This window comes from Apus apus, chromosome 19, assembly GCF_020740795.1.
Source record: "Apus apus isolate bApuApu2 chromosome 19, bApuApu2.pri.cur, whole genome shotgun sequence".
In the NCBI taxonomy this organism is placed as follows: Eukaryota; Metazoa; Chordata; class Aves; order Apodiformes; family Apodidae; genus Apus; species Apus apus.
In genome coordinates this window covers 3441813-3455464 of record NC_067300.1, presented here as the reverse complement: position 1 = coordinate 3455464, position 13652 = coordinate 3441813, and the positions used below count along the sequence as shown (strand labels likewise).

The window sequence follows — 13652 nt, the reverse complement described above, 5'->3', positions numbered from 1 at the left end:
CCTGAGGGAGGCGATGTGAGAGCTGGGCAGTGGTAGGAAGAGTCATCCTAATCTCACCTTCTTTTTCCCTCTCTCTCATGAAGCACATAGTTCCCACCACATTTAGTGCCTTCTTCAGTATAAGAATGAGGCAACTGTTCACCAAAACAGTTTGGCCAACACAGTGTGAGACAAAACATGTGGTTGGGGTAAAAAGGCCCTTGCTTCTCTGTCATCAGTGCTTGAGGCAGAAGGAAGAGTTTGGTCCAGTGCTCAGCATCCTACCACAGCAAGGTCTCTTGCTCCACAAGTGGTCCTGGCTCACCTTTGCTGTCAAATCCCAGCCTTGCAGAAACCTTCAGAGAAGGAACACAGACCCCTCACAGTATCATTTTTGCCTCCGTGAGATGCAGCTGCCTTTGCTTCCCTCTCTGGCCTTTTCCATGGAGCCTGCAGGTGTTTGGACACAGCCATTTCCCAGTAAAACTGGTGGTATGCTGATGTTTAAAATAAAATAAACCCCTAGTATTACAGCATATAGCTGAAGACCACCCCTGTTTGAGCATTGCCTCTGGTGAGACACAGAATGTAAACAGTCTGTTTGATTAAAACATCTCTAGCAAGAGGACTTTGGGGAATTCCAGTCTTTCCCAGCGCAAAGAAGAGCAGAAGATACTCTGCTCTTTATTAATTCTGAGCTCTTCAAAGGGTAAGAATGAATTGCTCAACTTTCCTTCTAAGAGAAAGTGTTGCTAATTATCCTGGAATCCTTGGAGCAAGCTCACTGGTGTAAACCAGGTCCATTTCCACCATCTTCCTGCCTCCCTTCTTTATTTAACCTGCTCACAGGCAAAGGGACTGTGCAACAAGTGAGAAACTTTGTCCATGCTGCAATATGAAATTCTCATTTCTGATTGTCTTTCCCCACATTGGGGTGGGAGGTGGAGAGACCACACTGGGATAGTCTTACAGGTAAGGCTATTAATTACATGCCAAAAAAAATATTTGTACAATAAGAGAAACTGCTCTTTCAACTGAAAACAACAGATAAGACTATTTTAAACCATCCCATTTTAAGGTATGGAGACTCTGCCCACACTGGAAAGCTTTTGTAATATCTCTCAAGGTTCTTAGAATGAAAATTTCGACCACAGCTTTCACACTATTATGTCTGTAAAAGCTCCTTTATTCCCAACTGCCAAAGACACTCCTTATGGCAGAGGGGGAGCCTGGGATGGTGACATGTGCACAACATTGATGGCACACCTCTGCACGAGTGGGGAACCACAGCCCTGACCCTTGCAGCCTCACTTGCTCCCAGACTTTTTCTCTTATCTGATGATTTTACCCACACATTTTGAGAAGCCAGAAAGGCTTTTCAGAGGATCCCAGTGCCCCCTGAAATGAAATGAACACATAATTCCCTCACCTTCTATCTGAGACTACAAGGGTACAGTACTAAAGGCACAACTCAGGAGCAGTCACAAGAAAACGAACATTTTTCTTGGGTTGTCTCTGTTGGGTTTGGGGCACCTCTGGGGCAAGCTAAAGTATTTTGTTTTCCAGCTGACAGCACCATTACCATGTTTATCTGTCCCTTGCCTCAGAGCTCATGGTGACTACACACTTCTGTATTTTCTGCTTCCTTATGTCCTGCTAGCTCCTACCTCCTTATGCTGGTGGCTCTGCATGAGACGTGTGACACCAGATCTATCAGCCTAGTGCTCAGACTACAGTAGGAAAATTATCCTTTGGGCTATTTTAGTCCTTTTACAGCCTTTGCGCAACTCAAGAGCAACAGTTTTGCCAGAAGCCACAATCTACATTTCAGTGCTTAAAAATAAATAAATACATAAATGAGACAGAAATCAGTGGATTTTTCAAGAAGAAATACTACATGTTCCCTGCAATTAGCATCCCTGCTTGGCCTTTCCAAATACTGTCCACAGTGATCTGAAAGCAAAATGAGAATATAATTTTACTCCCTCTTTTTTCATCTTTTCCATGATGAAGGGAAAAGAAAAACGTATAGTTAGACTGACAGACAGACATCTCATCAAAGAAACTCCTCCAAGCAGATGTAGAGTAGGAAACATCCAGCAACCCTGCTGGCTCCAACTCACAGCCTGGACCCGAGCTCATGGTGGATTTTCATTACCTAACGTTTCTTCCTGTGAACTTCCTCTGGGGGTGTTTGTTTATAAACAGAGGAGGGGATATTATTGCTGGAGATGGGACAGCATGGGAGGGGGTGAAGGAGTTTGCAGCCACAAGACTGGAGAGCAGAGTTCAGAAGGGTTTGTTGCCAGAAACACAAAGGGCTCACTGTAAAACCAGTATGTGGCCTAATTTCACAGTCTGGAGGGATTACGATAGGTATATACAGAAAATGCTCCAAAAAGTAAAAACAACCCCTCATTGTACAAATTTTTCCCACTGCATCACCATAACCATTACACACCCAAATGAAACCATTGACAGTGGTGGGGGTGGCTGGAGGTCGCTCCCCATGACATCCCTCAGCTTGTTCACTTTGCCCATTGCATGCTCTGTCCCTGCCCCACATTCTACACGTTCATCAGTCTGGAGCAGCCCCTCTGATTTTCTCTCCAAAGGAGTTACTCTAGGTTTACATTGGTGTGTTCAACAGCAGAATCTGGCTTGTACTGCTCACTCTTCCCTCTGCCAAGTACATGTTTCAAAATTGTGTGCGTAATGCATTTTGTTAATATTTGCTTTTTCTCCCAGTATTCCTTTTCTCCCTGAACATCTCCATTCATGAGCTACAGCACAGAAGGCTTCCAATTCTTGTCTAGTTTACACTGAAAATAATTCCCATTAAATTATCACTGGTGAAAGGTGCTATTTTGACCTCAGAGAGGCTGCTCTGTTTGTCCACAAGACAGATGCAATGTAAGACAGTAGTAATGCAAGCTCCAGATTTCAGCCTTAGCACCTCAGCCTTTACAAGCACAGATGCTGCTGAATTCTGAACAAAACCAAGTGGATTGTGTATGTACAGCCTCTCTGTTCACAGTCCTGACAGAAACACCAGTTGTTTAGCCAGGAGAATGTACACTAAATAATGACCCCTCCCCAAAACAGCTTGGGGCACTAACATGCTGCATGGAAAGCCCCTTCTGCAACCACTCATCTGGGCTATATTTAACTATGAGGTAAATTAGTTGCTTTTGCCCTTAATTAATAATCTGAAATATCCAGCAACAGATTTTCAGCATTTCCTAGGAAGATGCTTTGCACTTGCAATGTAAGTATTTTCCAAGTTGTTCCAGTGAGTCAATACTTTAATCAATGTGCAGATGTATCAAAAGATATTGAAGATTTCCAATTTAAATACGAGTACTCTGAACCAAGGAGCTTTGGCAATACTTGCTTTTCTCTCCCATTATGGGCTGCATACCATTCGAGAAATAGACTCATTTAGGCTGATTAAACATCACCAGCATGTTTGGGGCTGAGAAATTAATTCAAGACCATATGATTTTCTGCTAACCCCAAAGAGCTCATGTCACAAATGCCAGCTGCTTTCTTCGACCATCACACATGTTGCCATTGCTTTCAACAGTGTGACACCAGGTGAAGGACTTCATAGCCACCATCAGCTCAGCACAATAATTACCCAACAAAAAAAACCCATCAGCAGCTACAACAAAACATTCTTCAAGAATGAGGGTGTGTTGACTTCACAGGGAGAACAACTCAGGCTGAGGAATAACTATCACTGCTCCTAAAAAAAAGGTTAATCAAAGGCCAAGCCTGCTGGGATCTGTTTCTAGCTCTGTAGCCAACTCACTGCCAAATCTTGGACAAATCAGAGCATCCCTCCGTTCCTCAGTTTCCCTGAAGTTCAGGGCAATGTCCTCTCAAGCCTGACAAACTTAACACCACCATCAGCAGGATGTGTTGAGGCAGTTATCAGGACTACCAAACCACAGTCTTACTGCAATGACAAAGGAAAATAACAGTACTAGGATGCATTAGCACAGGAGAAAAAAACCTACATTCAAAACTAAGTAACCCTGGTCAGAGTGAAGTCCTATCCTTTCCATTTCTTTCCCAGTTTTAAATAAAACAAACAAAATAATGGTGATAAGATCTCTTTCCTCAATCCAATGGATGATCTCTGTGAGTATGCTTCCAACACTAACAGCAGTGCATAGGCAAGGAAGAAAACGAAGGAGAAAAGGAGCCTGCAGCTGATGCTCAGTGTCAGAAACGGCTGCTCCTCTCCCAGTTCCATGACGACAGAAGACTCCTGGGAATCAGATGAAGAAGGGGAAGATGGGTCAGAGGAGAGAAATCCATATGGGAAAGTGATTTAAAGCAAATAAAGAGACAATAAATTAGATAAGGAGAAGGAGGAAAAACACTGCAGAGGGGAGGAAGGAGAAGAGATAAAAGAGCTTTAAGTATCACTCAAAAGGAAGAGTCAAGGAAAGCCTACCAGACCCCAGGAGTTAATCAGCAAAGAACAGAGTGGTTTTCTTCTCCAACACAGCAATTCTTTTGCTTTCATGAGCTGGTATTATATCTCTCAGATGTTGCTTTACCAGGCCAATTCCAGATGCATCTCAGTTTCACTTTGCCCTCACTCCCTCTTGGTGAGAACAACAGCTTGCTCCTTGTTTATGCACCGCTAGGATGGATATTAAACAGAACAATATCAATAATTCCCAGAAAAGATGCATGAGCATGTGCCTGGACTAAGCACACCCAGCCTGCTCACCCGCTGGTCCCACAGCACTGCCAATATGAGTTGGTTGAAGCCACAGACCTGGCAGACACCCTTGGTCTGCAAGGAGTGGACACCACCCTTCTGTGGCAAAATAAGATGAGAAATACAGAGAGTGCAGGGTTGGAGAAGGAAACCAACAAGTGTGTGGAGCAGGAAGAAGGGAAAGACGGGGGAATCAAGGACATCAGATAGTAGAGGAAGAACCAAGGCTAGGATGGTGATAAGAGAGGGTGGAGGGATTGGATGGGAAAGTTACACACTTACATCACCCAGCAAAACAGAAAACTGGACGGTGTGTTTTGAATAAGTGTTCTTTTTAACACTGAAAGGAAAAAAAGGCAGGGGGAAAAAAATTACGAGAAAGGTTGAAAGAGACAGAGGCCAAAGTGGGATCTGGAGTATAGCAAAAACAACTAAAATAAACATGTCCCCTTCCCCTGGCCAACTTCTCTGACGTTAGGGCTTCACAATTTTTCTTCTGCATCCAAAGCAAGAAAGAACAGCAAAATAAAGGATGTTAAAGCAAGGACCGTGGAAGAGTCCAGGCTGTAGAAGAGGATGCAGAAGACTCTCTGAAATCAGAGTGCATATCAGAGTCAGCCAAGGTCAAGGTATTTTCTCATGATCTTGACCAGGTTTAGGATCAAATCTACTCTGCCTGCATAACTCTAACACCATGAGGCCAGCCCCGCTCTCACCAAGGAATAACCCGGCTCATATTTCTCTGTTCCCAGTTTTAGCTGTGACCCATACTGTACCCTCACTTGGTGCTGGCAACCTTATGGATTTCGAACAGTCCTCAGCTAAGCAAATCATTCTGATCACTGTAGAAAAGGATAGTGGAAAGCAAAATTCTGGGGTAAGATATTCACTCTGGTTCTCTTTTTAACTTCTCTTTTTGAGCACTGGTCTGCTCATGTTCAGACTACTACAAACACATTTTTGACTGCTTTGAGTACTTTGACTTCTTGGATGGCTTTGGGGAGAGGAAACTTTATAATAGGCACTAACATCAAATCAAAGCAGTTTACAAGAGCTGCCATTTGTGTCAGAATATGTGGGGAAATAAACAAGCTGCTCTTCCTTGATCATTGGAGTTTAAATGCTCTATTGATCTGGGAAAAAAATCAAACGTGCTTTAGAAATGGTGTGTGTATGTGCATGCATGCTCACACCAGAGAAAATGAAGAGAAATAAAAGGACAAGTAGAAATTAGCACAAGAACAATCTAGCATCTCTCGTCTGCAGAAAGCTGAAATAAAACAAAGAATCATATCCAGGTGTCAGCTGCCCCACAGAAGGGAAATGCCCATAGAGCAATGTTAAGTATAAGGTCAGAAGAAAGGCACACCTTCTTTTTCAGAAATCTCATTTTGGGCAAAAAAACAACCAAGCAACCAAGACAGTACAGTCAGTTGTTCTGTGCTCAGAACAATGCATGAAGCAAACGTACAGAATCCAGGAAACAGAGAAGTCCAATATATTTTGCATATTTTTTATAGAAACATTAATATCTATTGCTCATGTAAAGACACTATTAGATAAAATATTTGGTAGTATATAGGGAGGAGATTAAATGAAGAAGAAGATTATATTAGACAAGCTGATACAGTTGAGAGAAGAATGTAAAAGGTTTTGATCAAACAAGACTTTTTTGATCCATTTTCAAAATAATCTGAAATATAAGATTTGAAGAAGTAAAATATGTTAAGCCCTTCATTCTTACTATGAGGGGATGTAGGAGCTGCCACACAAACTAAGACCAGAGAAGGGTGGGAAATATTTGATAAAATATTTTTCTCAGGAAAAAGGGAAATTAATCAAAACAGACTATCTGTGGGAAAGGATCAGTTTTGCCAAATATTCTAACTTAAAATTTCAATAGACGTTTTGTAACTGTCAAAACACCTGATTCGTTTTTAACTTTCTGAAAATAAGAAAGCTGATATATTTTACCAGCAAATGTTTTTCTTTGTCATAGTTAGCACTTTTCTAAACCAATGCTTTGGATTTTAGGTACTTAAGATGTTGTCAATCTGTCCTTCTCTTTTCCTGTCTTACATTATAGTGGTGACTCTTGGTCTTAGCTAAAGATTTTGGGTTTATAATATAGCGCTGGGAAATTTTCTGTGGCCTGTGCTATATCAGAACCTACAAAGTGGATTTTCTGTGAATGTTTGGACTAATTATCTGCTGTTATATCCCTGACACTACAGGGGACTGAATTTGACAACCCAGGTGGTCCCTTCTCTGCTTCTGCTCCTATTATTTCTGTCAGAGAGAAGAAAAGAGGAGCTGAAGAAAACAATAACTAAAATTGGAAGCAAAACTGTCATATGAGAACATTGCAGTTGACCCCAGTCACGGGAGGGTTTATTTTTGTTTTTTTTAATTTGTCTTTTTGAAAAAAACAACACTATATTTTGGTTCTTTTTTTTTTCTGGCTCAGGCTTGCATGAATAATGGAAACCCAAGGTGAAAGCACTCAGTTAATCCCCTGGTCTGGAGAGCCCCTATAACCTTGCAATATTTTTGTCCTAAAGCTGCTCAGGCAGGTGTGGTGGCTGCACCTCCCTTGCAACAACTCTGAGGAACCTGGCACCTGTGTCCTGATTGAGTCAGATCTGGGCTCCAAAGGCATTTCTCCACCAGCAATTCCAGCTTCACCCCCCAGTATTTCCCTGCCCACTTAGCCAGGGCCATCCTCACTGACCAGGGTAGCTCTCATGGGTGGCTCAGGTCTTTGTTGTTCACACATCCAGCCAAGGGTTCCTCCTGCCCTTTGCAAGGGCCAATGAACACATAAAGGTCCTGCAGAAGCATCACCAGAATCCCAGACCCACTTTGAAAGCAGACAACTATCTTTTTCTTCATGAGAAAAGGGAAAAACACCTACCTTCAAGGGGGGCTTTGGGGTTACGGTCCCTGGGGAGCCAGTGTTGCCCCCCTCAGCTGCTCCAGTGATCAGTGAGACTTCTGGGGTTTGGGATTTAAGCACAAATCTCACTATGCTGCGTGTGGCTGGGACTGATGGTGGGCCCCTTTGTTTGACATGGCCATGGCCTTGGGATCCTCTCAGCCACCTGCAGAGCTCCTCCAGTGCCGTGGAGAGAGGTGACACGGGGACCTGGAGAGCAGCTTCTACCTGACGTGATAATTTTCAGGCAGCTGAATCCATGGCCAGGACTGTCTTTCTGTGCTGGCTTAGCATGCAAAGGTTCTCTGAGGGCTGCCTCTCACCCTCACCACTGAGGCCCTCCCACCTCAGCTCTGCTCTGTGCTTTTCCAGACATCTCCATGAATCCCTGAGGAGGGCCCTGCTCCAGCTCTCTCTCCAAACAGCATCCCCTCAGCTTGCTTTCTGCCTCACATGAGTTTTTCTAGCTGAAAAAGGCTGGTTTGAAATAAATCAGGTTGAAATGAAGCTTGGAGAGGCGAGCTCAGCCTGGGACACATCTCTGTGCCTACAGGAGACAGTCATGCATCATTTAGGAATGTAAATTTACCATCCTTCACTCATACAGTCAATTTTCCCTCTTTCTTTTATTGCTGTTTAATTAATTAGAGCAACCTACATGTAAGTACTTGAAAAAAAACCAACACAACAAAACACAACAACTTTTTTCTAACTCTGCTGTTCAGACTCTAGTGTGTAGCTAATCAAAAGGCCAGTTAAAATTGGAAGTCTTATAGAAAGAATATTTTTTTCTTTCCCAGTTTCTGACTCTTTTCCTGATTTCTAGAGGCTGAAGGAAATGTGCTGTTTAAATGCAAATATTTAGTAAATGCCAAGCTATGCTGTATTTTTTCAGTGGCCTGTTACTTATCCAGATCTATATTCATGAAGTGGCAAATCATTTGAAACCATCTACAAGGAAGCCAAAACCACCCAGCTCCCTGGAGCCTTCAGCAATGGTGTGTTCAAAGCTTGTCACCCTGAAGGAGCATCAGCTCCATCAGCTCTAGCTCCTGTCACTTTGGCCCAACTCTACTCCACCCATCATGCCCATCACCCTGGGACCTGGCTTAGCCCAGTGCCAAATAAATGAGAGAACTACAAGTATATGTTTGACTTATCCTATAGTCCTTCATTCTAGTACCTCATTGCAGATCAAAACAAGAAAAGCATGCAATCAAAAGACAACAGGCTGCTGAAGATGAGAAATTTCTGCAGTATCTATCTACCAATTATTTTCATGCCAGTGAAACTCAGAGTAAACTGTCTATTGAAGATGTCCTCAAGTTCCAAGCACATCCTCTACAAGGATCAGCTCTGAGAACAGGACCCAGCTCGCCAGTTCTACCCAAAGTGTATTAGTTCAGTATCAGAGTCCAAAACTTCAGAAAGGAGCCAAATTAACCCCCCCAAAGTAAACAGATACTCTTAAACCCTGTGGAGGGAGCAGACTTACACAGTGTGAATTACATGTCTTTATAAGTGCCTAATTACTGGACCCTGACACCGATGTTTCTCAGTCTCTTGTATGCAAGAGCTGTGGCTTTAAGTGATCTCCACTGTGCTGGTTTTGGCATTTCTTTCTCTTTGGATTCTGCTGCAGTTTTATGTTCACCAAGGACTGAAGTTGGGAAAACACAGGCACTCCCTTACATATGAAGCCTTATTAAGTTGGGATCATGCTCCCTGTTGGCAGGCAGAGGAACAGGGAGACAGAGGAGAATGAAACTGGTAAAAAAAAAAAAAAAAAAAGGCAAACCAAAACACAAATAACTTTCACTCGTCAGAGCAGACACGCCTTCTTACTCCAGCTCCTGCTGCTGATCATTCATCCAGCTCCTCTCAGCTCCCAGCCAGTAAAGAGTCAACATCTCCTTCCTATGAAAACATGAGCTATCCTGCAGCTGAGCCATATACCAGAAAACACACTGACAGGGACTCAGGAGGATACTGTTTCTTAGGATGGAGTTGCATTTCCACAGTAGAACTGAAATATCTTTGATTACAACAGAAGCAAGGTCAACGGTGCTTTGAAGTGTCTTATTTTGTATGGCATGTGTCCTTCCTAACTTGAGCACAGCCTGGACCTTAACTCCCTCCTTCACTACTAGAGATGCATTCAAAGACTCTGCAGGGAAAAGTGCACAAACTTGCATGATTAATACCATGTGTACATGTGTGTGTTTGTAAGAGGGATGTACTGTGCTGTGTGGTAGGTACACACATCCAAGGAGTCTTTGTCCAAGAACTATGTGGCCCAGGGAGGGAGGCAACTACACGCGAGCCGGGAGCTGCCTCCACCGGGGAGCTGCAAAGCCCCAGCTCTGAAAATGCTGCTCAGCTTTTGCGTAAGACAAATCAATGGGTCAGACTTCTAGTTTCCCTACAGCTCTCCCTGACAAATGCCAGAAGAGATAGCAGTGGAGTCAAACAGGGCAGCAATAACATCACTGCCAACCAGCGCGAAAATTGGCAGCGCCTGGCACCAAGGACTGCCTATCATCAGAGGCAGGGCATGGCCCGGCACAATGACGAACCCACTTAACAGCGCTGTAAAATTAGCCATTTATGAAAACAAATTGAATACTGCAGCAGAGGGTGACGTAAGGAGAGTTGGCTCCAGACAGAAACAGAAACTCCTGTAGCCTGGATTAGCAGAGGAGCTCTGTTATATCAGGGCTCAGGCGTAGAAGCTGATAACAACTTGGGTCCTACATGAGATTTTTAGCAGACACAACAGGCTTCCCCTATGGGCACACATGTGGCTGCTATAAAACATCTAGTGACTACTGACGTGCCAGCAAGGAGAGATGGAATGGGAGCAAGCAACACAGGCTGAGGGTGGGGGGCAGAAAGTAGATGAAGGTACAAGGAAGACTCTGAAAAAGATCTGTCTTCCAGTCGATCCTGCCTTCTCCCTCAGATCTGTACACTCACAGAGTTTTCCACTTTGCAACTAGGGTGGAAACTGGGGAGAAACTCACTTCTGGCACTGTCAGCAAATTTGAGCCAGACCCCCCACCCCCCACCCTGAACACCCAGAAGGGCTTTTGACTTCAGTGGGGTCCTACAGATGCAACTTCAACAGCAGAACAAGGCTCCTGAGTCTGTCACATCCCAAAACAGTGAAAATGAGAAAGCCAAGAGTTTTGGCAGCCAGAACCCTTGATTTCCTCATTGAAGGAAGCGTAATCTCTCCCTAAGCTTGCTGCAGGTCTGGGAGGCTGTGGTGTGTGGAGGATACTCCGAGTGAGTTCCTCTTGGACCCCTTCCAGGTGTTTACACACAGAGCCAAACCTGGCTGCTCTTCAAGAGTATGTGCGAGGGGGCAGGAGAGCTTAAAAATAAAATTAAAAAAATCACAAAGTCCTCCCGAGCTGAGCTGCAAGCTCTACAGTGCTAAACTGGGGCATTTCTTTTCATTTTTCACAGTGGAATGTTATTTCCATCCATTAAATGGGTCAAGTGTTTTATACAGGCAACAACCCAACCTCCCTCATCCAATTAAAGTATTTTACTACAAATGATCTTTGTGTGTGTTTGTCTAGGTTCCCTATTGTGTGTATTAGAGATCCTTGCACTAAAGACAGACACGGCATCTTAGGTGTTGGATTAAACACACTAAAAAATACAGTGACCACATTTTTCCCCTTGGAAGACTTGTGTAAACCCAAGCTCTGCCTTTCCTACCTTGAAAGGGAAGCATTTTGAGCCCCAGGGTTCAAGTTAACGCTGGGAACAAGAAGAATGGAGTATGAGAAAGCCAGGGGAAATTAAGCAAGTAATAATCTATTTCACCTCTGAAATCACCCATCTGTCTGTCCTCCTACAGGCAGAAGGACCCAGCCCATGCCCAGCCCCTCCTGCCCACCCCGGCAGCCACACACACGCCGTGTCCCCTCCTTAAAAGCGAGCAGAGCAGCCAGGATTGGGGAAAGTTAAGGAAATGCAGTGCTAGGTTCATCTTAGTTGTTGTTTTCCTTAGGACAAAGCAACTTCATAGAAAGAGGGCAGTGGCACGGGTCAGGGATGGGGCAGGGGAGCTGGAGAAGGTGGCTGGAGGGAGGGTGGCAGGGGAGAGGCGAGCCGGGCTGGCGGGAGCAGCCGCTGCCTTCTGGTAGGAAGTGACTCCAGTTAAAGGGAAAGGGGAAATCCTCCCTGTCTCTTTAAGGCATCCTAGGACATGGAAAGTTTGTACTTTCCGGGAATCTCCTTGCCAAAAGAACTGTAAAACTTGTCTTCCTACCCCCCTCCCCCGTCAGTCCTTCCCCCCCCGCCTCGTTTCTCTTTCTGACTAGTTTTGCCTTTTTTTTAAGGGCATTTCCATTTTCTATGACTTCCTTCGGAGCAAAGATGGATGTGGCGACATTTATAAGGGCTTGTAACCCTCTGAAAAGTATCCGATTTCATGACAACTTTGCTGCACTTTATCACTAAAGCAGGGAGAGGGCGGGAGGTGGCGGGAGGGAGGGGGAGAGGGAGAGAACACAGGGAAAAGGACCCAAATTCATGATGGGCTCATAAAATTTAAATAAGAAAAGTGCGATATTCCTCATTATTGTTCAGCTCAGACAGCTCAGACTGGTAGCTGCCTTGAGTACTAAATGGTTTTATAAGGCTATTTGACCTTACAAACATTTGTGCTACACTTGCCATTGCTAAGGGGAGACAAAAATACTCACCACATCCTCTAGCTGCAGCGCTAGTCCCAGCCCAAGCTGAGTGTCGAGGGGTTGGGAACTTTATAAACTCATTTGATTCATTTGAGGTTTCACAATAGCCAAAAGTTGCTTTATAGCTTGTTGGAAACCACATGCTAACATTGCATCTGAAAGGTAACAGCGAAGTACACTAAAGAGCTAATAAAACCAGGGAAATCATATAGGGACCTCAGAGATGCATTTCTTTGCAGCCACGCATTAGACACACATTTATGTTCATACTTACTTAGGAGCTACTTTCAAATGCTCTATCTACGGTTTTCCTACCTGGAGATTAGGTAAAAACCCACTGTAAGAGCACTCTCTCCTCTCTGCACCCCAATCCATACACACAGACATAAAGAAACTCCCCAGGATACTGCTGCTTCCCGACGCAAAAGTTTACATAACTTTTCCTGCCAGCGTACACTTGCAGACAGTTTGTTGAGCTCCGGTATTTCACCAAATATCTACCTAATAAACGCACCCGAGCGTGTTCCCACACGCACTCGCTCCCATCTGCGTGTTGCAAGGCACACACACGCGGAGGTGTGCACACACACATCCCATCCACACACACGCCTACAGCTGGCTGTTCTGCCGGCTCCCGAAACGTGCAAGGGATGCTGCAGCCACAGGCACCGCCAACTACCTACCTGCAATGACAGCCGGAGATCTCTGTCCTCCTTCAGCTTTCAGCCACACTTGCAAAGTGAAGGCGTCTCGGGGCAGCTCAATATCTGCCTTCAGCCGCAGCTGATCACCTTGGCCACTGAAATAGAGCGCCCTGCTCGGGGTAAGGGACTCCTCTTCGTCCTTTACCTCCCGCTGTTGCCTCCTGCGGGGGACATGCCCAGGCTCCAGCCCAGCGGTGGAGCGCCTTCCTCGGGCTAACCTGGTGGCACAGGTGCCCGGGGCGGTGTAGCGGAGCTGGCGGCTGTGCCTGGTGTCCCTTCGCGCCCTGCGGGAGCGCTCGTCCATCCCACATTCGGGTCCACTGGCGAGGGCTGAACAGAGAAGCGCAAGAGGCAGCAGCAAACTCCAGAGCTGCATTTCCAATCTTCCCCCCCCTTCTCCCCTGCAAATCCTCCCGATCTGCCAGCTTTGGGCTCCTCCTTGCCTTGACTTTCTTCTCTTGTTCACCCTTCTTGGTATTTGCTCTTTTTATAACCCTTCTCAGTTGCTTTTTCTTTTCTTTTTTTTTTTCTTTTTCTTTCTTTCTTTTTCCTGCTTATAGATATTTTTTTTTTTCCCTTAAAAC

General features: G+C 44.8%; 1 protein-coding gene across 1 annotated transcript in view; it reads right to left on the bottom strand.

Annotated features, from left to right (window-relative positions):
* Window positions 1-13444, bottom strand: part of PAPPA (pappalysin 1) — a 179581-nt gene extending 166137 nt beyond the window's left edge. The window contains exon 1 of the mRNA XM_051636912.1: window positions 13048-13444. Within this exon, the coding sequence (XP_051492872.1) occupies window positions 13048-13444 (397 nt within the window). The remainder of the gene's footprint in view (window positions 1-13047) is intronic.
* Between the last annotated feature and the right edge of the window lie 208 nt (window positions 13445-13652).